This window comes from Haliaeetus leucocephalus, unplaced genomic scaffold (genome assembly GCF_000737465.1).
Source record: "Haliaeetus leucocephalus isolate CR32 unplaced genomic scaffold, Haliaeetus_leucocephalus-4.0 Scaffold340, whole genome shotgun sequence".
Lineage (NCBI taxonomy): Eukaryota > Metazoa > Chordata > Aves > Accipitriformes > Accipitridae > Haliaeetus > Haliaeetus leucocephalus.
This window is the reverse complement of record NW_010972776.1, coordinates 9695835-9717752: the sequence shown is the minus strand read 5'-3', so window position 1 is coordinate 9717752 and position 21918 is coordinate 9695835. Positions and strand designations below refer to the sequence as shown.

At 45.5% G+C, this 21918-nt stretch overlaps 1 protein-coding gene across 4 annotated transcripts in view; it reads right to left on the bottom strand.

Moving 5' to 3' along the window:
* Nucleotides 1–1281: 1281 nt before the first annotated feature.
* The window catches only part of MBNL3 (muscleblind-like splicing regulator 3), an 88306-nt gene continuing 67669 nt past the window's right edge, over nt 1282–21918 (bottom strand). Inside the window, exons 4-10 of one of the 4 annotated variants that reach the window (XM_010572492.1) lie at nt 19799–19999; nt 18122–18358; nt 10203–10353; nt 7870–7905; nt 5686–5780; nt 4131–4204; nt 1282–1476 (exon numbers count right to left, since the gene is read on the bottom strand). In XM_010572492.1, coding sequence (XP_010570794.1) covers nt 4148–4204; nt 5686–5780; nt 7870–7905; nt 10203–10353; nt 18122–18358; nt 19799–19999 — 777 coding nt within the window. In that variant the 3' untranslated portion in view covers nt 1282–1476; nt 4131–4147. The remainder of the gene's footprint in view (nt 1477–4130; nt 4205–5685; nt 5781–7869; nt 7906–10202; nt 10354–18121; nt 18359–19798; nt 20000–21918) is intronic. The other 3 variants (XM_010572494.1, XM_010572493.1, XR_774664.1) reach the window with 3 other exon arrangements.

Sequence of the window (21918 nt, the reverse complement as noted above, 5' to 3'; positions counted from 1 at the left end):
AACGACAGGCTGGGGCTGTCCAGGGTGCACGGGCTGGAAATCGTTTCATTCATGCATATGTAAAGGAGGTATTGAGAACTAGCCCTTGTTGTGCGGCAAACATTGCTCTTGATCAAGTAGAAGGTGCCAAAATAAATCCACTGATCTATAGGAGCTCCATTGAGATGAATGTTTATATACAGTAGAAAGCTTATGCTGAGCTTTCTCCTGCTTTGTTACTGTTGTGTTTGCTTTAAAGGGCCAGAGATCATGGGGCAAAAAAGTCACCCACTTATGGAAAATGGTGATTAAATAATAGGTACACGCTGACAAAATTTCAAGAAAAGCCACATAAGATTTCAGGCCAAAATGTTTCAGCACGTTTAGTGGAGACAAGCCCCTGGGCGTGGTACGACCCAGCTTGGGCTAAGTTGCGGTTATGGGCCCATTCCAGCTAACGGTTGGCATTTGCTCCTCTCCAACGCAATGAGTCTTTGCCCAGCTGAAGCTGTCTCACTTCACCATCTAATTTTTTTTTTTTTTTGACTGCACCATGAGAACAGCAAGAGAGATTGTGCGCCGTTTGCAGCTGAGAATGCACTTCAATGGACAACAGAACTGCAGAAATCCCTTGATGCTTACCACTGTCTGAGCAAATCGTTCCTGTCCCCTTACTGAGCCTGGGCTTTTGTGTTTTTTTTTTTCCAAAAGTTTCCAGAATCAGCTCATTGTATTGAAAGCAATACCCTGAACTGGACTAAAATGACAACTGTCCTTTCATACCACTTGTACTAAAAATTTGGAGTCTATCTGAAGGCAAATTTTAAATGATAAAAGGAGCATTTAACACAAGCAACTTTAGCTGACATTAACAGCAAAATCCAGCAAAGGGCAGAACATTCCTGTGTCGTGTTTTTCAAGCACATAATTCCTGTTTCCCACAATAACATTTTTAGTAAAAAACAAACAAAAACCCATAAAACCTACAGTATATGAAAACTTAAGACATAACAATAATGAAAAAACGGTATTGAGTATACTTGATAATGATGTACACTTTAAAACAAATCCATAGACTATGATGTAAACAAAACAGTAAGATAACACTTTAAAAACAAGACAAACATTTATCCATCGATAGTATACAGTAAACCAACAGTCCGCTGTGCAGATGCACTTATCAGGATGGTAGTCATAAAATGATTAAGTGTGTTAAAGTAATGTGTTATAAAAGTCTATTATAATTTTCTACTTGTATATCTCATATAACAGAGAGCTGTTTGTTAATTGTTTCTATAGTGCTTTTTTTTTTTTTTTTTTTTTGACATTCCCATTGATCAGTTTTTGGTTAACATGTAGGCTGCAACAGGCTTACTGTAGAGGTGGTAGAGAACGATAGAGGGAAGAGGGGATATATACAGAAAGGCCATGCGCAGCTTCCCACCAAGAAGTCCTGGTGCTCCATAATTTTACTGTTCAGAATTTCAACATGGTCTGCTGCAGGGGAAAGAAAAAACAACAAAGAAAGAGTGAGAAGTTAGAGAGAGAGAGATATCTATATTGTAATAAAAGTCATTCTAATAAGATACATTTACATCCTCACTGCATTGCCCAAGAGGTTGCCATTAGTATGTTGCAGAGAGAAAACATTTTATTCCCTTAATTTTCTGATGTAGGGTGAAATTGCTAATAACACACTTGGCATCCTCTTTAATCTGCACTTAGGGCTTTCCATTTCCAGTGTGCTTCACACACATACTGATAAGACAATTAGTGAAAGAGGGAGGTGGGCGAATAATAGTCTTATTTTTGGACAGAATGGCAGGTAGAGAGTGACTAAGGAGAGGGCCAAAGGAATCCCTGACCCCTGTTAGCTCCCGTTTCCTTTAGAGAGAGCCACAGTCACATTAAAATCTAAGGAGCCATGAGCCAAAGGCAAATAGGGCCCAGAGACAAAACACAGACACAGAAACCCTGTGCTCAGGAGACCCTCTTCTGGGAGCAAATTGCCTCTCTTGAGATGTACTCATGAAGACACTCTCCTGAAGGACCCAACTCTTGTCTCCTGCAGAGCTAGACTAGCCAGCCTGGCTACCAGGACCTCACCAACTATGGAGGAAAAGAAAAACATCTGCTAGAGAAGCAAGTATTTCAATTACCCAACTCCCACTCAGGGCAGCTTTGGGAATTGCCCCTCTGCCCCTCAGCACTGCAGAGTGCCAGCCAAGGTCCTCATCTGGCAAAACACTTGAGCACATGCATAATTTCACATGCTCGGGTGGTAGTGTGAAACGATGTGTCCTCAAGAGATTTGCTTGCCTTTAGTTTATGCACGGAGATGGTGGGTAACAACCCAGGAATAGGATCAAAACACACAGGCTGCTGCAGGAAAATGGTCACTGGTGGGTCTGTGAGCACTGGGGATGCTGGGGGACATAGCCCTGTTCTACCAGCCTCCAAAGGTGGTTTATGTCCCCCAGCTGCAAGGTGTTAAGAGGACAAGTGCTTCTGGCAGAGCGATGGCTTATGCATGTGCTCACACTGCCCTCGTGAAGAACAGGCTCCTTCTCTGACCCAGACCTTCTCCATGCCCAGTAGCCTGATCCCCAAGAAATCCCATCAAATTCAATACATTAACGCTAGTTCTTTCAAGCAAAGGTTTTTCATGGTCCTTAACAGCACTGCCGATGCTTTTCTCAACTGACTGTGCCGTGCTCCCTACTTAGTAAAGAAATATATCCCATGGAAGTTCCTCACCTAGTCTGAAATCACTAACTATTGGCAGTGTGAGTTTAAGCACACAGACACACACACACGTAAAAGTGAAAAGAATTCATTAAAAAGAAGTTTCCTGAAATAAATGCTGAAAACAATCTCAAAGAGTTAAAAAATGAGGCTCTTCCAATGCAAATGATTTCCTTATGGGGTGGAACAGGCTATTTTGCATGTGTTATGGAAATGGTTAACATGTCAGGTGTCATGTCTGTCTGTCTGTTCTTTGGGAGAGCAGTACACTGTGTAACACAGAACATTTTCGCTAATGGGGATAGCTTGGTGTTCACCCCTACGTAGACAAGGGTCCATGGCCACAGTTCGCGGGTCATTTGTACATACGGTACTTTATTAACGTCAGCAGAGATAAGGGCCACCATCAAGATGAGTAACTTCTGTCGATCGCTAAAGACATCATTAGAGAATTGCTTGCCAAATTAATTTCCAGCATTTAAGTACTTGCCTGTAACACGTGACCTAAGGAAGAAATGGGTTGCATATCTGTGTATACTAAATGGCTTGCATTGGAAAAAACTGGTGACCTTCTGTTGAAGCGAACTGCTCTTTAGTCTCTCGGGGTAAAAAAATACAGTGATGAACTGAAACCCTCAAGGGATTTTCTCTCATGAACATCAGCTAACTCTCACAAAGAAAAGCAATGGAAAAATGACACCGCTGCTACAGCTGTGAAATAATAGTTTGTAAATCAAAGAAAAGGACAAACTCCTCCACCGTTCCCACTCAGAGAAACCTAGCAGCCTAGGGAAGCCCAGGATCTGTAGGCGGGGTGAAGGATATGTTGCTTGTGGCATTCATCCTGGTCTTAAACACATACAAGGACCTCTTGAAGAAACCCACCATAAGCCAGGCTCCCACTGCAGCTGAACAGATCTCTGCTCAGACCAAGCCAGCCTTGCAGATGCACAGCAGCTGATGATGACCCAGTCCTGCTTACCCCAGGAAAGGAAATATGCCACTAACAGCAGAAGAGAAGTTACACCTTTTCAGCTGACTCATTACCAGAGCAGTCTTTGCCATCAATAGTGCAAACCCCTGAGGCATCTGCAGGCAGCTGGGAGCTGTGCAAAGGAAGAGTAATCTGTAAACACAGCCATCAGACTCAGGGGGATGTAAGAAGGGAGGCCACGAACACCGTAAAACAGATATTTTAGACACAAGGAAACATTGCTTGTTATAAACCATAGGACTGGTCCGTATCTGTGCTGCAGCTGCTGAATTTCTGTTGAGTTGGCAGAGCGTGAAGCCACTGGGGTCCTGCAGGCTCGGTCCCTCTGCCCGAGCCAGCCCTCCTTTTGGGGGATGCACTGCCCTTGTACAAAGCAGTCCACCGTAAAGAGAAATACCAAAAAGGAACTTACTGTTCTATCGGGAACTTCTACATCTGTGAAACAAACATGCTGCTACTCAGTTCATCTACTGATAACTGGGATATCTACAGCAAAAAAAAACAAAGAACACAATACATTAAAACATTGTCTTGAGATTGTGCTGCTCATTCTGTCTTCAGTATCAGGTTAGTAAGTACATCAGTGTCTTATAAAACAGGATCCATTCCCAAGATGTCTTTATTTTGCCACACATTAAGTACAACGTAGCTGCATCACTACTGATGCCTCGTGGAGTATGTGGTGATTGTACTGGGATTTTAACTCCATAGACTACAAGTAAGACAGATATGCCCTGAAACTATCTGGCTGAAACAGGACTCATACAGCCACAGAGCAACACTGCACAGGAATTTCTGCTTTCTTCTCATGACCAATACGAGTATGAGTAAGACCTGCTCTACCTGAAAATAACAACAAAGCACAGAAAAAGACTAGCAATCCCTACTGCAAGCAGTAAAACACTGCCTAGGACTTATGCAGGCAAATATTCTACTGAAAGCCTCGTGACTTCACACTAGCAAAAGACTAGAGGATGCCCCCTGAGATATTACTGACAGTCAGCATGGCTAACAGCCTCCTAAAGAACAAAGTGACACCCCATTTTCTTGGCAATAGCTCTAAACCTGAGAGCATGACAAATAAAAATGCTAAAATTAGTATTGGGGGAAAAATAAAAAAAGTGTTTGAAATGTCTCTGGTCTGACTGGGAAAAGTTGTGGCACACCAAATTATCAGGAAGCATCACTAGGACAGGTTGTGCATATACAGTTCAGGACTGGTGCGGAAGCAGCCATCACAACTCAGTATCTTCAGAGGAAAGTTTTGGAGAGAATTATGGCTCGGCAGACATGCATGAAATCCTGTACACTTATGGCAGTGCTACAACGGCACGTACTGCACATCCAGAATCATTTCTGTAGGGATGGGTGACGTTACTGGCATAAATAAGCTTCAGACTTCATAGCCTCGCCCCTGATTTTTTGGGGTTTGGTTGGTGGTTGGGTTTTTTTGTTTGTTTTTTTGGTTGTTTTTAGAGTCCAATCTTGCAGTGTGGGGAGGCTGCTTTGTGTTTTCACTTCCACTTTCCAGCCAGGAGAGGACATGCCAAAATACCACGGGGAAGGATGCTCAGGGTGGTATTTCTGCTTGAGACTGAAAGCAGAAGTGCTGCAGGTCTTGTGTGACAGTATGGTTGGGAGTTTCACAGCCCATTTTTTCAGGACCCACAGAGGGTGTTGTTTTTTGGAGAAGCGCCTGCACCCCTGCCAATCGCCCATCCCTACGCTCCGGCCAGGCTCGCCGCCCATCCCGCACGTGGCAGGACCGGCCGGTGCCCCCTCACCGATCCCCGGACACGCACACATACACACACACACGCGCGCACACACGCACACGCTGCCTCTGCGCGCCCGAGCCTACGCCAAGCCGAGCGGGTCGGGAAGGCGCTCGGCCCCACGCAGGATCCGGCCCTCGCCCGGTCCTCGAGATCTGAACACGTGAAAGAAAGCCATTGAAAGGGCCAAACCTGATTGGCGGTAGCTGTTGCAGCGAAGGGGACGCTGGTGGCAGGAGTTGTTGCTGCAGACACAGTGGTGGGCGTAGCACCGTGCATCATGGGCACTTTCGGAAGGGAACCATGGAAGCGACATACGGGAGGGTGGAGCGTTTTTTTTTTTTTTTTTTGGTTTTTTTTTAATGTAACCATGGCAACATGTGGTGGATTTGGGGGCGTGGCAGGAATCACAGCAACAAGCCATGTGACATCGTCATGAAGGACACATCGGGGCGCAGCATGCAATCACAGTGCAAAGCAAGACAGCGTTGGGAAAAAAAATAAACAAGAGAGAAGGGGAAAAGCCAATTACAATTATAATTAAGGAAAAAACCAAAACATTCTCAACACTTAGTACATTTATAAGCAGAACAATGATGTATTAGACTCCGAGGGCCAAATTTCCGAAGGGGGGAGAGGGCGGGTGTGCTAGCAAAAGCCCACGTCAGCTCGCACCCGTGGGGAGTTAGACGCAGCCAGTGCACGTTCCTTTGGGTGGGGACATTTTGGCAAGCGCACCCTCCCACCCACCTGGGAAAGCTTGTCCCCTTCCCTCCCCACCCCGTCCCCGCCAGCAACCAGAGGTACATGATGCACTTTGCAGCGGCTGCCGCAGCCCTTTCACTGGGTTTTCTTGCCTCTCTCTAGCAGGGACGATGTTTCGGCATGGGACAGAGCTGGAGGCACAGCATACGAGTGGCTGGCAGCCTGAGCTCTCTCCGTACAAATTCAGCGTGCTTCCTTTCCACCCTAATTCTAGAGGATCTGGCACAATTCCCCTCTTGCGGGGGGGTGGGGGAATAGAGAGGGGAGGGGGCCAAGAGGGGAAAAATACACAAATGCATCTGAACAGCTACAATTTGCAGAAAGAGCATCCAAAAGAACACAGCAGCAGGGAGCTCGGCAGCCTCCTAAAGCTGCATGTCCTGCAGAGCATGGTGCTGGAGGGGATGCTCCTGGGCGCACATGGGCATCCCCCAAACCCGGGGGGGTTTGCGGGGCTGGGGAGCCTGTGAGAAGGCCCGGCCATCCCTGCAAACATGCGGCAGGGAAGCAGGCTTGCCTTCCCCTCCACCCCAGCAGACACGGCCGGCCCCAGCGGGGAGTGTGCATGCCTCCGGGCTGGGCACGCTTCAGCCACAGGACGTTGGAGCGTGTGGGTTGGGGTTTCCTACAGGCAGAGGTGTGTTTGAAGGGCTCAGCTCCCCGTCATGCAAGCGGTGTGTCCTCCCTGCACTATAGGGATGGGGAGGTTCGAGAGCAGAGTGCTTAGCCATTCCTGCCAAAGCTTTCAGACCTGCTCCTTGAAAGCCTTGCACCCTCCCCAGGGCTCCTGCTCCCACCTTCCTCCCTCTGGCTGAAGCCGGCATACACCTGGATGCTGACAGTCTTGTATAACCTTGGTTGGAGGATGAAAGCTCAGCTTTCACCCACCCTGCTGTGCCCAGCAGCTGTAGGCAGAGGGGAAGGTCCCTCAAAGACCTGCACAGGTTCCCAGTGAGACCCAGATGCTGAGCCTGAACATACTGGACCCCTGCAGCAGCAACGAGCGTGTACTCAGCCCTGTCACCTCACTGTATCCCATGTGCACCAGCAGCAGTACCTCCCTACAGCCCCTTGTACCTGCACAGCTGACACTTCACTAAAGTGATGAATCTTCAGCTAGTCCATGGTCTAAGCCCTGCTTCTCTTGCTGTACAAGCAGTGCCCTGCTCTGGCAGAGGGGCTGACCCCAGATGTGTTCCTCCTTAGCGCCTTTATTAAACCAGTCTCCTAAAATGTCCTCAGAAGGACAACCGAAAATCCAAGCTGTAATCCACCTGATGCCCGATACAAAAAATAAACCAACAGGATCCTACCATTGCTATTTCCTTTTGTTGGATAACTTAAATGGATTGTAAAGACATTTAAGTGACAAATTTTTGTTTCTGCAGCAGAACTAAATAGGGGTGGAAACACATCACCTTGGATTCTCTTATTAGTCACACGAAACACTGCACTGAACAGAAATTAGAAGGGATACAACCATTTAAGCCTCAAAGAAGACAGCAGATAGACAGTCACACCACTCAGCCACCCAGGTTCTCACTGATGCATACTAACTTGCTGTCTCTTTCAGATTAGGAAAAGTTGAGAAGTTTGTGTAGAAAAACCTACCAACGCTTGCAGTGGGTGTCATGCACAGAACTGACCCTGCACACCATGCATTGAAGCGTGGAAAGATGAACAAAAGGGATATTTCATTAGTGAAGCTTCAGTGTTAGAAATCACTTTAACTAAAAAGCAGGTATTCTCTTTGCAGCATTCAGTATTTAAGCACATGCAAACAGATTCTGCATATTGGTACATAAATAGTTTAAACTCAGTTTTAAGAGATCATAGCAAACCAAATTAATTCTTGAATTCTTGGGTAGTAGAGAATATATTTCTTCTACCACCCTGATATTAAATTATATGATCTATCCTAGAAATCAGGGTTGTTTTGGTATTGGGTTATGTTGATTTCTTTCTGATCATGTCAGCAGAAAACAAATTGCCCTTAGAGGAACGTCACACTCATGTTAAAACCGACTTTCCAAAAGCAATTTACTCCTGCAAGCAGGGACCAGGATTCAAAGTCTCTAGTTTAAGCTGAAAGAGGCAGTTTTTTCTGGGCTTGAAACAATTGTAGTGATGATGCCATTTTCAATAGACATCCTGACTTTCCCCCCCATGGCAACCCACAATGCTGATCTCTCAATAACTGAACAGAAGAAACTAAGAAAAGCAACAGCTCGCTTCCCCTCCCCACGGTGTGAGCTACTACGTGCCACTTCTCTGCTTCGCTTTCCAGACAACTGCAAAGACTGAGACCAGATCTGCAGTCTGATGCATAAGGGAAAACAGGGATGCATAACGTAAATTCATCAGAGATCCGTCCCCTGACTGGAAATTTGCTGCTCTGACCAGCATTAATGTCCTCAGACGAGAGCAGGTGCCAGCAAATAGACCTGTTACGCATCAGCCCTGCACGTAATTTCATTGCCATGAGACAGGGCACAACAGCACAATGAGAGTGCTGGGTAAAAGCTAATTTATGGTGCTTGCACCAGAAATACATGTCCTTATGTCAACTTTGGCAACTGCGACCTCAAGGAAGAGGAGCGTGTAGCCAGCTGGGAGACTTGGCATTCTCAAAGGTGTCAGTGTTTCCTGAAGAAGTATTTCGGTTGGCACATTAACAGAGTTGTGGTAAGGTCAGCTCAGCCGATCCCCTCCAAGAGCACTTTGCAGAGCAGACGGCTACTACTCGAGTCCCTCCCTCCGTCTCTCCATACAAGACTCCACTTCCCTGGAAGAACATCTTGGCGGCTGCTGAGTTCTGAGTGCCTCCAAGTGCCCTCATAACAGAAACGCCACACAAGCACAGGGTTTAGGTCCCAGCTCTCTGGACCCATGCTCACACCTGAGGCAGTTTGGTCTCAGTATAGGACTGTCTCTAAAGCTTTTCCCCTGACCCCAAGGAACAGCAAGGCCAAGGTCCAGGTTCACTGTGTGTTCACCTTGAGGGGCCAGCCCAGAGAAACACTTTGTATGTTTTCATAAATATCATCTGGCAAGTGAATACAGCATTAAACATTAAAAACATTGGGCGTTTGTTTTCTTATGATGCTCTGCAATGATAATAACGATACTAAAAAACAACCTATCAGCTCTGGAATATTCCTAATTCAGCCACTTATAATACTTACTACTCTAAGCAGGTTTTGTTTTTCATTTGGCTGCAGGAATAGAGGTTAATTGGCTAGTCAGCAGTCACTTCTGCCACATCAATATTTTGAGTCCTGTATGAATTACTGAACTGCATCTTTCAATTTTACTCCGAGACCTTAAAGGTAGAATAAAAGCTGGGAGTTAAATTGCTTTTAAAAAGCTTAGGCTATCGTACTGGTCAAAAGACAAGCAAGAGGGAAATATATGCCTTTAAAGAGGATTATATAATTTGTATTTACTAAAGACGAACCATTCCCTCCATAAACATCATGGCTGCTGGAATATGTAGGTCACTGAGATAGAAGCTCAGAAAGATACCTGCACCTTCAAGCGAGCAGGCATAGAGGTCCACAAGACATTTTAACATGAGTCTGTGAGAGTGCTATGTAAGAGTCAAAGAATTAATTTGGGATTAACCAGTTGAACCATAAGGAGGAGAAACAGAAAGTATGAATTCAAGAAACATGCAGACATTTTTCTTAGTTCGACCACTTAAAAAAACCCAAAACCAAACAAAAAAGGCTAAGAAGGGATCTTTACAAGTAAAAAGCTCTGAATTGTAGTAGGTGAAGGAAAAAAAAGTCAAACAACAAACGTTAACTTTTCATCCATTTTTAACATGAAACTACACACTGATACTCTTTTGCTAAGGACCCTTACAAATCTGCTCATTAGCTCAATGCCTAGGTCATAAAAAAAGACAACTATGATGCTGAGGAAAGCAAGAAGACACTTACCTGTAGGGATGAATGTAGGCTGTTGCAACTGCATGTTGGCTAGAGCCTGTTGGTAGTGGAAAACGCTTGGGTTAAAGACTGTGGTGGCACCATTGTTTTTTTCAAGTGCTGGCCTCTTTGGTAAAGGTTGAAGTGCACCAGGCGGCAGGGCCTGTGGATAAGGGAGTCATTAAAGACAAGTGGAGTAAAAAAAGGGGCCCACATGTAGATCAAGCATGCAATAAATAATAGGGGGTCTTGGCTGCAAATCACCTGCAATTTTATCAACTTAGCGAGACAGGAAAGAGAAGAGCAGCTAAATCACAGTAGAAGTAGTAGGTGAAACCACAACTTCACTAGGTAAGCAGTTAGTAAATGCACCAAGAGAAGGGGCAGAGTCCAGAAGGAGGAGGGATGCTAAGGGACCTTTTCAGCAGGACTGACTTGGGCACAGAGGAAAAAAAAAGCATAAGGAGAAGAAAGGGGAGAGGTAATCACCTGGACAGGATACTATGAAGAACAGTTGCAGGCAACAAGCATTTAAAAAAAAAATACCAGGTGAGAGAAATATAGTAGATGACTATTTAAAAACACAAAGATTAGCATAAGCAACAAATGCCAAGGAAAAAAGGGATGCTTGCCTCTGCCTGTTTCAACACCTGCCTACATGTATGTGTGCACACGTGGAAGCGTGCACACTTGTGTGCAGCCGCGCCATGTGTCCAGGTGATAAAGCAGTAGCTGTTGCCAATTACACGCATAACGTTACATTCATAGTAAAACGCATTTCCACTTGTTAGTATAGAGGCTGAGCAACATGGTCAACAACAGGCCTGATTCTCCGCCTCTCACACTGGCGGCACAACTCACCACCAGCAGATTTGGACTTCCTCCCAGTTTCTAGAAGGTGGCCTCCAACAGTTAAATACTGCTCACTCATTATTAACAGTGGAAAAAGCCATTGACAAATCTGGTGTTCGAACAGATTTGGGTGGGCCTTGCTATCAGGCAAATCCCCTCTTTTTGTTCTATCATACCACCAAGCTTCTTCCAGCCCGTCAAACCTGTTTCATGATCAGACTTGGTAAAAAGCATTAACCCAACTCAGGAACTTTTCTCAGTGAGTTACTCATCATTCACCCAAGCATGTCTCAACAGCAAAGTAGTATGTCAGGTTCGTAGGAGACAGGAATGTTTCTAATGATTTACAGCTTTTCATTGTACCCAAGTAGAAACCACATTTTTTTCTCCACGTTGTGATAGAAAAGGGTCCTTTTTAATTATGCCCTGCAGTCCTTTTTGCACGTAATGCTCCCATTGACGTCAATGAGATTCACGCACGTGGAAGTCATGCAGAATCAGGTCATTTCTGCCTAGTTGTTAGTCTACCATGTAGCAAAGCAATGGCTTAAAAATAGGGTTATCGCTCCTATTTTTTTTCTTTAATAGGTGACAGTGAAGAGTGGGTAATGGAGGAGGTTTAGCTAATGAAGGGTTAAGGCTACAAACACACAGTACTCGGAAGAAAGGACACAAGTAAAGAGATTTTAAAGCGTTATGAAGATCAGCACACAACAGAATATAAATGAAAGCTTGCAACAGTTTGTTACCATCTAGAAACAGGTTTCACTTTAAATTTAACTTGCTATAGGAGACTGCTCATCGAGAAATGTTAAGCAAGATACTTCCAGGCAAAACATTAGTCCATTCTATTCACATGGTGGCTTTTGGGTGGTTTTAATATTAAAAAAAGAAAATTAGAAGAAGAAATTGCATTTGCAAAACTGCCCTCAGACATGCACACATCCTCTGCTAATGCTAGCAGGCATCCAGAGCCAGCACTAGGACTTAATCATTCCAGATTTCTTCTGGCTAGTACCAAAAGACAACAGTGAAACACGGGACAACATTCTCAGAAACAGACACCAAAATCTTTTGCTTAAGATCAGTATTTTACTATGAGGTCTTTTAGGTAAAGATCTAAGAGTTTCCATTTCTAGGTAAGCCCTCATTGATATCTATGTTAAATCTGACTGTATCTACATCTTGTCTATTTAATGACAGCTATATGAATGTTCCTCCAGGCATGGGACAGATCTGCAGCTTGCAAAGACTGGAGTAGCTCCACGTACATCAGAGGTGTTTTACAGATTTGCAGTGACTGAAGAATTTGCCGCTTAAATTCACGTTCCTTACTGTGCCTGATTGCTAAACATTCTTTTTCAGACGCTTCCAAAATCTGCCTCAAAAAAAAAATTTACTAATTATAGCAAAGCAACTGTGCCAGGCACATAATGGACTTTTGACTCCTTGCTTCTTGGCCAAAGGCTGTCACCACCCCGAAAATCCCATTATCCCATAATGGCAGTGCCAAAAGCAGAACAGCTGAAGGCTTTGAGACCTTGCCGTGATGTGCTGGCTCTTTACAGGATGATTCCTGAGCCCAGCATTGCAGTCAGAGGGAGCATACAAACACCAACAGGCCATGGGGATGTCAAGGCACACCAGACTACCCCATCGTCTCTCTAACATCACTCTTCCTCCTACCCTGCTACAGCCCCTTGGGAGCAAGGGAGAGAAAGGAGCTACGGCAGTCCCGCTACTGCTCCCTGAACAGCAGCTGGGTGGAGAAACCCAAATAAACGTAGCATTTCCAGCATCCTCTAAAGGAACAAGCACACTGTAGCAGCTGCTGTGCAGCCTGAAGGCCGGCTCTGCCACGTGGGCTCTGGGCACAGGAGCCAGGAGCCCGTCTCGGTCTGCTTCTGGTTTGACACAGCCTTCTGGGTCACCTCTCCCATCCCAGCAGCTGGGGGAGCATTCGTACAGGAGCATGCCCTGAAGAGGTGCTCCTCCTGTTGCCAACCTATCTTATTTTAGATAGAGAGGTGCAGGAAGGCCCACGAGGACAGAAGGATGTGGCTTCACCACTTCTCCAGTCCTTGTGTTGAGGTAAGAGCCCCAAGCCAGGAGCACACTCACTGAAAGGTCGATTTACAAATGCCCAGGAAAGCTGTCTAAAATTGCACGTGATGAAGTTGGACCAATACAGCTCCTGCACAGGGATCTGGCAGCGACACAGGAGCAAAAAACTGTGTCTCATTTGAAACAGGCCAGAATTTTTTTATCGGTCTTGGGACCTCCAGGAATTACAACAGCTCATAGGGATACAACTTTTCTGTCTTGCACCATGTCCTGATTCTGAAGAAGTCCCCCAAGCGTGTCCTGCAGCACCTACAAATGGCAATAATCTCAGCACTTTTTGACCTTACTGAATTCTGTAGCAAGTGCCTCCCTGCTGCAGGATGGGAGCTGGACTAAACCCTTGTAGCAAAGAACTTACTTGGTGAGTTCGTCTCATCCTGCTGTTTGTGATTTCCCTCTGGACAAGCTCTGACCATCACAGATGTAGCGGTAGCCTTTGGCAGTAACTTTTTCCGACTATTTTTTGCCTGTGTGTTTGTGTGCACACATGGGTATGCAACCTATGCAACATGATCAGACCACCTGCACTGGTGAAAGGGTTAATTCAGTTCAGCATCCATGTGCTAGTCTGCACTGATCCCAATGAACAATTCCCACCATAAAAATGCTAGGCAGCCTCCCATTTTTGGGCTGGGAAAGCCACATTCCTGCTGGAACACGAGCATCTGAACAAAAAGGTTTGTGCCGCTTTTCTGCATGACATGGAAAGCAATCTTTCAGCATGACTGACAGATAAAAACGCGCTGCCAAAGTCAAAATTTCCCACGTGCTGGTTAACAACACTCTCTTGTTATTTTTTGCAAGACAAGAACTGGATTAAATCTTTGCAACAAACAATTTAATTGCACCTCAAAGTTCCCCTCAGATCGCTATCTCCTGGGAGCAGATCACACTTTCACCCCTTTGCCACTTAGCAAAGAGGGGCTGGGTCTGCATCTGGCTTGCTGTTTCACTCCAAGGCATGACAAATACAAAATGATCTGAGAGAGGGCAGAGGTAGCGCCCATTCTCTGACAAGCAGCAGAAGCAATCTGAGCAGTTTTCTCTGAAGATTACACATGCTTTTATCACCACCGTGAATCCTTCTCTGGTGCAGCCTTCCCAAAGGGTTCAGAGGAGGTGACGTATTCCAACAACGTGGTTGCATCTGGTTCAGATGTTTTAGAGCAGGAAGACTATTAAAAGTAACTTATCTGATGGGGTTTTGTTCAGTGGGGGAGGTTAGGAAGGTAGGGGAGTTAAAGGGCTTTTCCTATTCTCTGCCAGACCACATCTCCTCAGAGAGGTGGCTCTTGGAGAGGGCAGCGAGGCACGGTGTAGGTCACTGCCTGCGCTGGCTTTGGGGCTGCGTCCGTGCCAGCCGTGAGCAGCGGGGAGTGAGAGGCTGTTATGTCATTTACAGTGTAATTCCATGACTGCTGGTGGAAGCTGGTCCCTAGCAAAGTTTCCTACTGCTGCTGCCTAAAACAAGCCTCTTCACTGCTTAAAAAAAACCCTTCAGAGGGGAACGGATCAGTCTCTGCTTCTTAGCTCTGGGAATGAGGAGAAACACTAGCTTGAAGGTTTCAGGGCTCCTCTGTGTCCACTCTTCCCTTTCCCCTGCTACAGTGGGGCGACAGGAGCTGGTTTTTTTTTTATGAAGTATTGGATCCCTCGTTATTTGGGGTGAATGGGAAGGAGTTGTCTTCTATGGAGCCAGGACTGACAGTAGACTGGGAGGATGGCTTTTTCCTTGCTATGAGTGTCATGAAAACAGGTAAAACATATTTGAGACTCAGAAAATAATCAAAGGTAGCTTATAGGAAGACACCTTGCAGATAGAAGCCTGGGGAGCAGCTTCTGTGCCTGAAACTGAAGCAAAAGGCACCCAGAGCGAGGTCCCTTTGCTGACACTGTCCCACTGGGGGGTTTGGGGGGAGGAACCAGAGACAGAGTGAGCTGCAGTGGCAGCCATCTCCCCAACTTACTGAACATGCCACCAAAGTCCTGTACTGCACCTGCTTCAGCTCCCAGCACAGATCTCTGAGGGTGCTGCTTAGCTCTCTCCCTCCTAAATTTGAGTTGTGCCCACAGCACAGACCACCCTTCTGCAGGGCAGTACCCGCATAACACTGCCAGGCAAGGCTGTGCTCTTGGGCATACCACGAAAAGTTGCGGGATCTGTCCTGTGCCACCCAGTCCCCTGGCATATCCAAGCACACTGCAAACCTGATGAGTTAAATTCTCACCGAAACATCGCATCTCATGACTCCAGAGCTGCCACTGTTTGGAAAAACACTTCAAAACCCAGAGCTGCCTCCCCCCAAGGTTATTCACTGCCTCCAAAACACATCCAGGCTTCAGGAGGCAAAGCTCAGACAGTTAATGGATGGCGTGTGGGGCACAGGATTGGCATGTCTGAACGCACACTGCAACATTTCTGGCCGGGATGGGCAGTCTCCGCAGGCACAAACACAACAGACCAAGTGCAGAAGGCTTTCATGCAGACTAAGATGGTTACGTGCAAAGCGAGAAGGTGAAAGGTCCAAGTACCAGGTCAAAGGTTGCCTCCAGCGGTCGCTTCAGTGATCTGACAGCTGGCTGAGTCTTAATTAGCAGGCAGCGAGCACATGATGGCAATGGGCCAGGGAGGGGGGATCAAGCACAGTAACAAAAACAGCAAGCAAGGTATGTCGAGAGAGCAACATTTTGGGGAGGCGAAGAGAAAAAAAAAAAGTGAATGCATTATACAATATATTATAAAAAGACGAGGCATGCACAACGTGGGGTGGCTGAGTAATTACCTGGCCTAGCGGCTAGTCAGCTATTTTGCCTCTGTCATCATGGGACACGTGCTTTAGAGCATATTCACTGCAGCTGGCACAGCGGGTCAGGAGCGCTCAGGGATTAGCACCTGCAAGTGGACTTGCACTGGGCTTCAGCCCTAATTCTGCAGCTACATGCCATGCAGAGGTCAGCAAGAGCACTTGTGGCAAGGGAAGGACCACCGGTAAAGAAGGGGTGTTCAAGCACATGCTTAAGTGCCATCCTGAACTGGGGACTGAGCCTGACCCAGTTCATCTGACTGTGCTGCACTGATTTCAGCTAAGCAGGAGTGAGTAAAGCTACTGATTGTGCATGTCAAGTAACTGCAGGAGTGGGTCCCTCAGAAATATCTTCTGAATTTAGATTTGAAGTCATTCCAAATCTATTTTAGAAGGTACACCCATTTGTCTGGCATATGTTTTTTGATCCAAGAAAACTGGGCACCATTCTTCCCTTTATTAAAGTCTTAGTCCTCAACAGGTACAGTAAATGCATCAAGCCTTGAAAAGTAAATGAATAATGTAAGCTGTTTTGGTAGCAGTGGTGATGCAACAAGCCATCAATAAATATTTTAAAGGTTCTAGTTAACAGCATACAAATAAGGTTAATTACATTTTTAAAAGAAGCCAGCAGCATGAATAAAACATGCACTGGCTTTGGTTAAGTAGCAGTGTCCTAGATAATTAGTAAAAAAGTAAAAATTCAGTTGTAAAAAACACAAGAGTTTCATTTCAGAAGGTTCTTTTTCAACAGACCTGGGCTCTTTTTTCAACAGTAATAAAACCAGTAAGAAATCTAAAAAATAAACTCTGCAGGACAAATAAATACTGCAGTATGAACTGGTTCTTCAAATTACATTTGGGTAATACTGATGGTATAAGGAGGGCAGTTGTTTAATTTCTAGAATCATCCTCGTTTTGATTATGTTTCACCATGAATGAAAAGCAACCTCTTTTACTGTCTTAAAAAAAAAAAAAAGGTTTCAGAAAAATTTTAGTAGCCTTACTTCTAAACCAAAAAGGAGGCAAGAACCTTTTTAATACTAGTTAAAAAAAAAAAAAAGAAAAAAAATCACAGAACAGATGAGGTTGGAAGGGACCTCTGGAGATCATATCTAGACCAACACCCTGCTGAAAGCAGGGTCAGGTAGAGCAGCTTGCTCAGGACTGTGTCCAGGCAGGTTCTGAGTATCTCCAAGGATGGAGCAACCTGTTGCAGTGTTTGATCACCTTCATGGTAAGGAAGTTTTTTCTTATGTTTAAATGGAATTTCCTGAATTTTCAATTTGTGCCCACTGCCTCTTGTCCTTTCACTGGGCACCACAGAGAAGAGTCTGCCTCTGTCTTCTTTACTTCTCCCATCAGGAATTTATATACATAGGTAAGATCTCCCTGGGCCTCTTCTTCCCTCCCCAGGCTGAACATCCCAGCTCTCATCTCTGGAATAAATAGGTGCCATTAGACTGAATTCAACAGAATAGCAACATTTACTCCAGCTAGGAATTTTATCTGGTAAGTCTTCCTTGACTTGTTTTTAGAATTGTAGGTATTAAAAGTCACAATTCAAGTTAAAATGCAGGTGGGATCATCTCTACCAGGTCCAAAGTATTGAACAGGTCAGGAAGTCACCCTTCATCTGAGTCTCACCGTTTCACTAAGCCTTGGCAAAGGTATCAGGCACAAGTTTGCTAAGCTCGAACAACTGGTATCTGGTCTGCTTTTAAGTCAGTAGAGATTTTGCTACTGACTTCAACAGGCCAGGATCTCCTGCAAAGGATGTATTATGGGATAGGCAGTCTTTTCTTTCGTTGTGTACTGAGGAAGCTAAACTGACACCTGCGACTTAGCCAGGGAAGGTGTTGGTTCCAAGTGCTGCTGTACTTGCATTCATGTCACGTCATGATGACACGTCAGAAAATCACAGGACTCGCCACCATGTCCCTAACTGGCGAGATGTGCGGCACCACTCAGGGATTCATGCTGTGGTGAGCACATAGAAATAGAAAGGATGAAAAGATGGGATCCATATTGCACATGCTCTCAGGTTTCTAGTCAGCCATTTACAAAGCACTCTACTTTTCCACAAACAACATGTGACACAAATGAAATCTCCTAGCAATGGAAATACAGCTTGAGAAGAGCTCTACTTACCATTGCAGCTGCAGCTGTCTGGTTCACCTGGTGTTGAGCTGCCTTGATTTTGGCTTGCAGGTGTGCAGGGGGATGAAAGTACTTGCATTTCTCCCTAGAGCATCGACCTTTGATGTAATCCATGCAAACTGTAACAGTATTTTCATTTGTGTCTATCATTGCAATATCTATAGGGTGAGCATAGCGGCAATCATTCTCACCACGTGTGCAATTTCCACGCTGAAACTCTCGACAAACCTTAAAAGAAAGTCACATTGTTGAGCAAAACATCAAGTTATTCTTCATTCAGTATTTTCAACACAGAATATCAGTTCAGTTGGCCACATTAAACCATGTGTGCATTCTAAATCCATACTCATCTTGGGTAGCACATGTACCAACAGTCACAGGGGCAACTGGTGCTACTCACAACTGGTTCAAGGTATGAAAAAAACTACATTACCAAGGCCAATTACCTAATGGAAGTGAAGTATAGAATTTGTGCAGAATGCAAAGTGACCCCAGGAAGTCAGTGTTGTTTTGCCAAAACTTTTGGAGCTCAGGATTCCTCCCCTGCCTCTAAAGCTTAAATGTTAATAACTCTGCCATTTGTGTCTCACCTGGATAATGTATTTGTTATGGAGCACACACTTGGGTAGGACATTTAATTCTAAATGTTGCATGCTGCTGTTATTTGCAACAAGTACCTTTTCTTAAACAAGGAGCCTCTTTCACATAAATAGTCTCACTGCCCTCCACAATAAAACTCCAACCCTGGGGTTACATGACAGTGCATTTGATTACACTGCAACGTGTTCGTAAGATGTTGCCAAAAACGGCTAGCTTTACAAAGATCTTGCAGATCTTCCTAAGTTATGACCACCGAAGCATCAAAGGTAGAGAAAAAGGTATCACAAAATAGGTCTGCAAGGTTTCCTTGTCTGAGGAACTGAGAAAAATTGCTGAGGACTATAGCTGGTGGTATAGATCACGTACCAGTGCACTATCAGGCTGAGTGTGGGGAAAGGTGAGACATCAACAAGGCAATACAAAGTACATAACACAAAACAACGTGTTTTGAAATTACACCCTTCTCCACTACCTTCCTGTGTTATAATTTACACCTGCAGGGGCCTCTGAATTCAGGTCCTCAGCCCTTACCTCCTGCGGAGCCTCTACTTAGGGTTTGAAAGACATTTACAATTCCTCCAACACTAAGTCCCAGCATGCCCAGCCAACGTGGGGGGAGGAGACATCTTTCCAATGCCCCATACTCACCACTCCCAACAGTGTAATGCTTAAAGCTTTCTGTAAAAGCTCAGTAAGCCCATCACTAGACAAGGAAAGTGTCTGTTACTTCCAAAACATCTCCCACTCAACTCAGTGAAAGGGTAGACCATCTACTTGCATTTTTTTAAGTGTGGCAGATCACACACAGAAAACAACAATCCCAGCCCTGCTCTAATGCCCACTGAAATCAGAAGAGTGAGTGCTCCCAAATTTCCAGTGACTTCCAAGGATTTGGGATCAGGTCCCACATGAGAGTCTGCTCAAGCAGAGAGCAGCAGCCCTGTGTTAGGAAAGCTGCAAGTTAAACTCTGCACTGTGGTGCACCAGGTCATTCTAGCAGAGAGCAACAGCTGGGACCACATGTCCTGTTCATTCCCATCAGCAGTATCATATCAGACGTCCAAATACCTCCAGTTTATCCGTACGCATCAGTTTCTGCCCAGCAGAGCCTCCTGGTACTGTAACAGTAGGATTTCCGGAAACCAGGACAGGAGTATTTGGTAAAAGCTCTGCAGGAACCAAGCCCATCCCAGGAGAAACGTGACTCAGGTAGGGACTAAAAGCCATCGTGGGACTTGTTGCAAGCGATGGAGTCACAGGAAACGTTGTCTGTGGATAGAAAGAGGAAAAACAAAATATTAGTTAAAAAGCTGTCTTGGATTACCCCTCAAAGCCTTGCATCATTTCAATCCTTTTAGACAATTTGATTAGCAACATCAAAATGCTGTGCTCTCCAATCTATTCATTTATTGCCGTTTACTTGTGATCCATTTGCTTCTCCTGACTCACAGATTTGTGACTCATCCTGAACACAAGGCATCTTTCTTTGTCAGATCAAAGCATATTGATGATCTTTATAGTTTAATGACACAATTAAGGATTTCATGCTAGCAATTAGGGCAGGCCCAAATTAAACAGACTTCTCATTCCCAAATAAATGTCTCAGCTTCTCTATGTCTACACCGCAATGCTATACAGAAACCCCCAAGGTAAACTGCAGCTTCAGGACCTGGAAGCAGGTAACCCCATTAGCTACATGGCTGAATTCACTATCAGCCTGCACCGAGCTTCATGTTATCATGGCTAGTGTGGCTCAGGTAGACAAAAGCAATCATTTAGAGTCAGGCCAGGCATCTCTGCTATGGCACGCTTGAAGGTCTAGCATTCTGCCCATCTGGGGTTTGTTTCAAGACTATCAACAACCTCTGGGCAAAAGCCATTTTGCAGGAGTACCCCAAGCCTATGCTCCACGTGAATGGCAGCAAGAGGACACCAAACTCACTAGTGTCACATGTGCCAGACCTCGTGGCTTTGGCAAAAGCAGGTGGGTCATGGGCTTGGAAGAGCCATGGACAGAGTGTTCCAGATGAGATGGCTCAGGTGGGCCAGTACAAGGTCTAGGACCCCACCTGTGCTGCAAGAAGCAACGTTCCCATGAGGAGACAGAACAATGAGCCTTAAAGATCTTGACGGCTTCAGATCCCTAAATCACATTAAGCAGGCTCTCCAAGCGCAGCAGAGCTTCAGCGCTGGTGGCCAGAGCCACGTCCCCAGCCTGAACTGCTCCAGCAGTGCTGGTCTGGGAAAGGAGCTGCCGTTCTGCCAGGCAGGTGAGATCACACAAAGCTCCTAAGCAGATGCTCAGTTTAAAGTCTGTGAATAGCCCCTACAGCCAGGGAGGTTGTGATACTGAAGCACCAAATCAGAGGTGTAATTGGGAATGAAACCAATTCCAGCTGTTGAAATATCCCCCCTGCTCACCCCAAAGACCAGAGCCTGCAAGGCAGCACTCCTGCTCCTGTAGCAGGGGCTCGAGCAGCCCCCAACAGAAGCAGCCTGCAACTTGCAACCATTTTTATTTTTCCTTCTGTCACCTGCTCCATTAGGAACTCTGGGTTACAGTTACAGCTGGTCACGTTTGCAGGCATATGTGATGACCTCCTCAGTTGCTACAGCCTCTGCTTGGCAATAAATGCAAGTGTGCTTACAAAATGGCCTGGGGCGTTTTTTTGGGCCACACACATCATTCCCTCCTTGCTTTTATTTTGGTACTTCTAGTCGTGTGGGTTTCTAAAAGAAACTACGCATGGACAGTGTGTTTCTTGACAGCATCTTCATCCCAAGACTTTAATACACTAGGAAACACTTTGCTTGTTGCAATCTGGAAGAAGCTAGCCCGCAGTAACACCAGCCAAGCTGTCCTAACCTATCTTTAGCTTAATGATGCCCCCTTCCTAAGGTCAGAGTGACAGCAAGCAGCTCCTGAGCTGATGAGAAAGGAGATGACAGGTCGCTGCCAGCATACGTCCTGCTTTCTCCTCCTCAACGAGGAGACACGGCCTCCTGCATCAGCAGTGCTGGGTGCTTTAAGTGTAGCAGAACCAAATAATCCTCTCTGGGAGGGATTTCCAATTTTCCTTCTTCTGAGTCTGAGTCAAGCCCTGCTTCAGCTGATGGGAGACTTCAACCATTAAAACCCAGAGATCCTCCAGTCCATGGCCCTTTATTAAATCATTATCTTCTCTCAA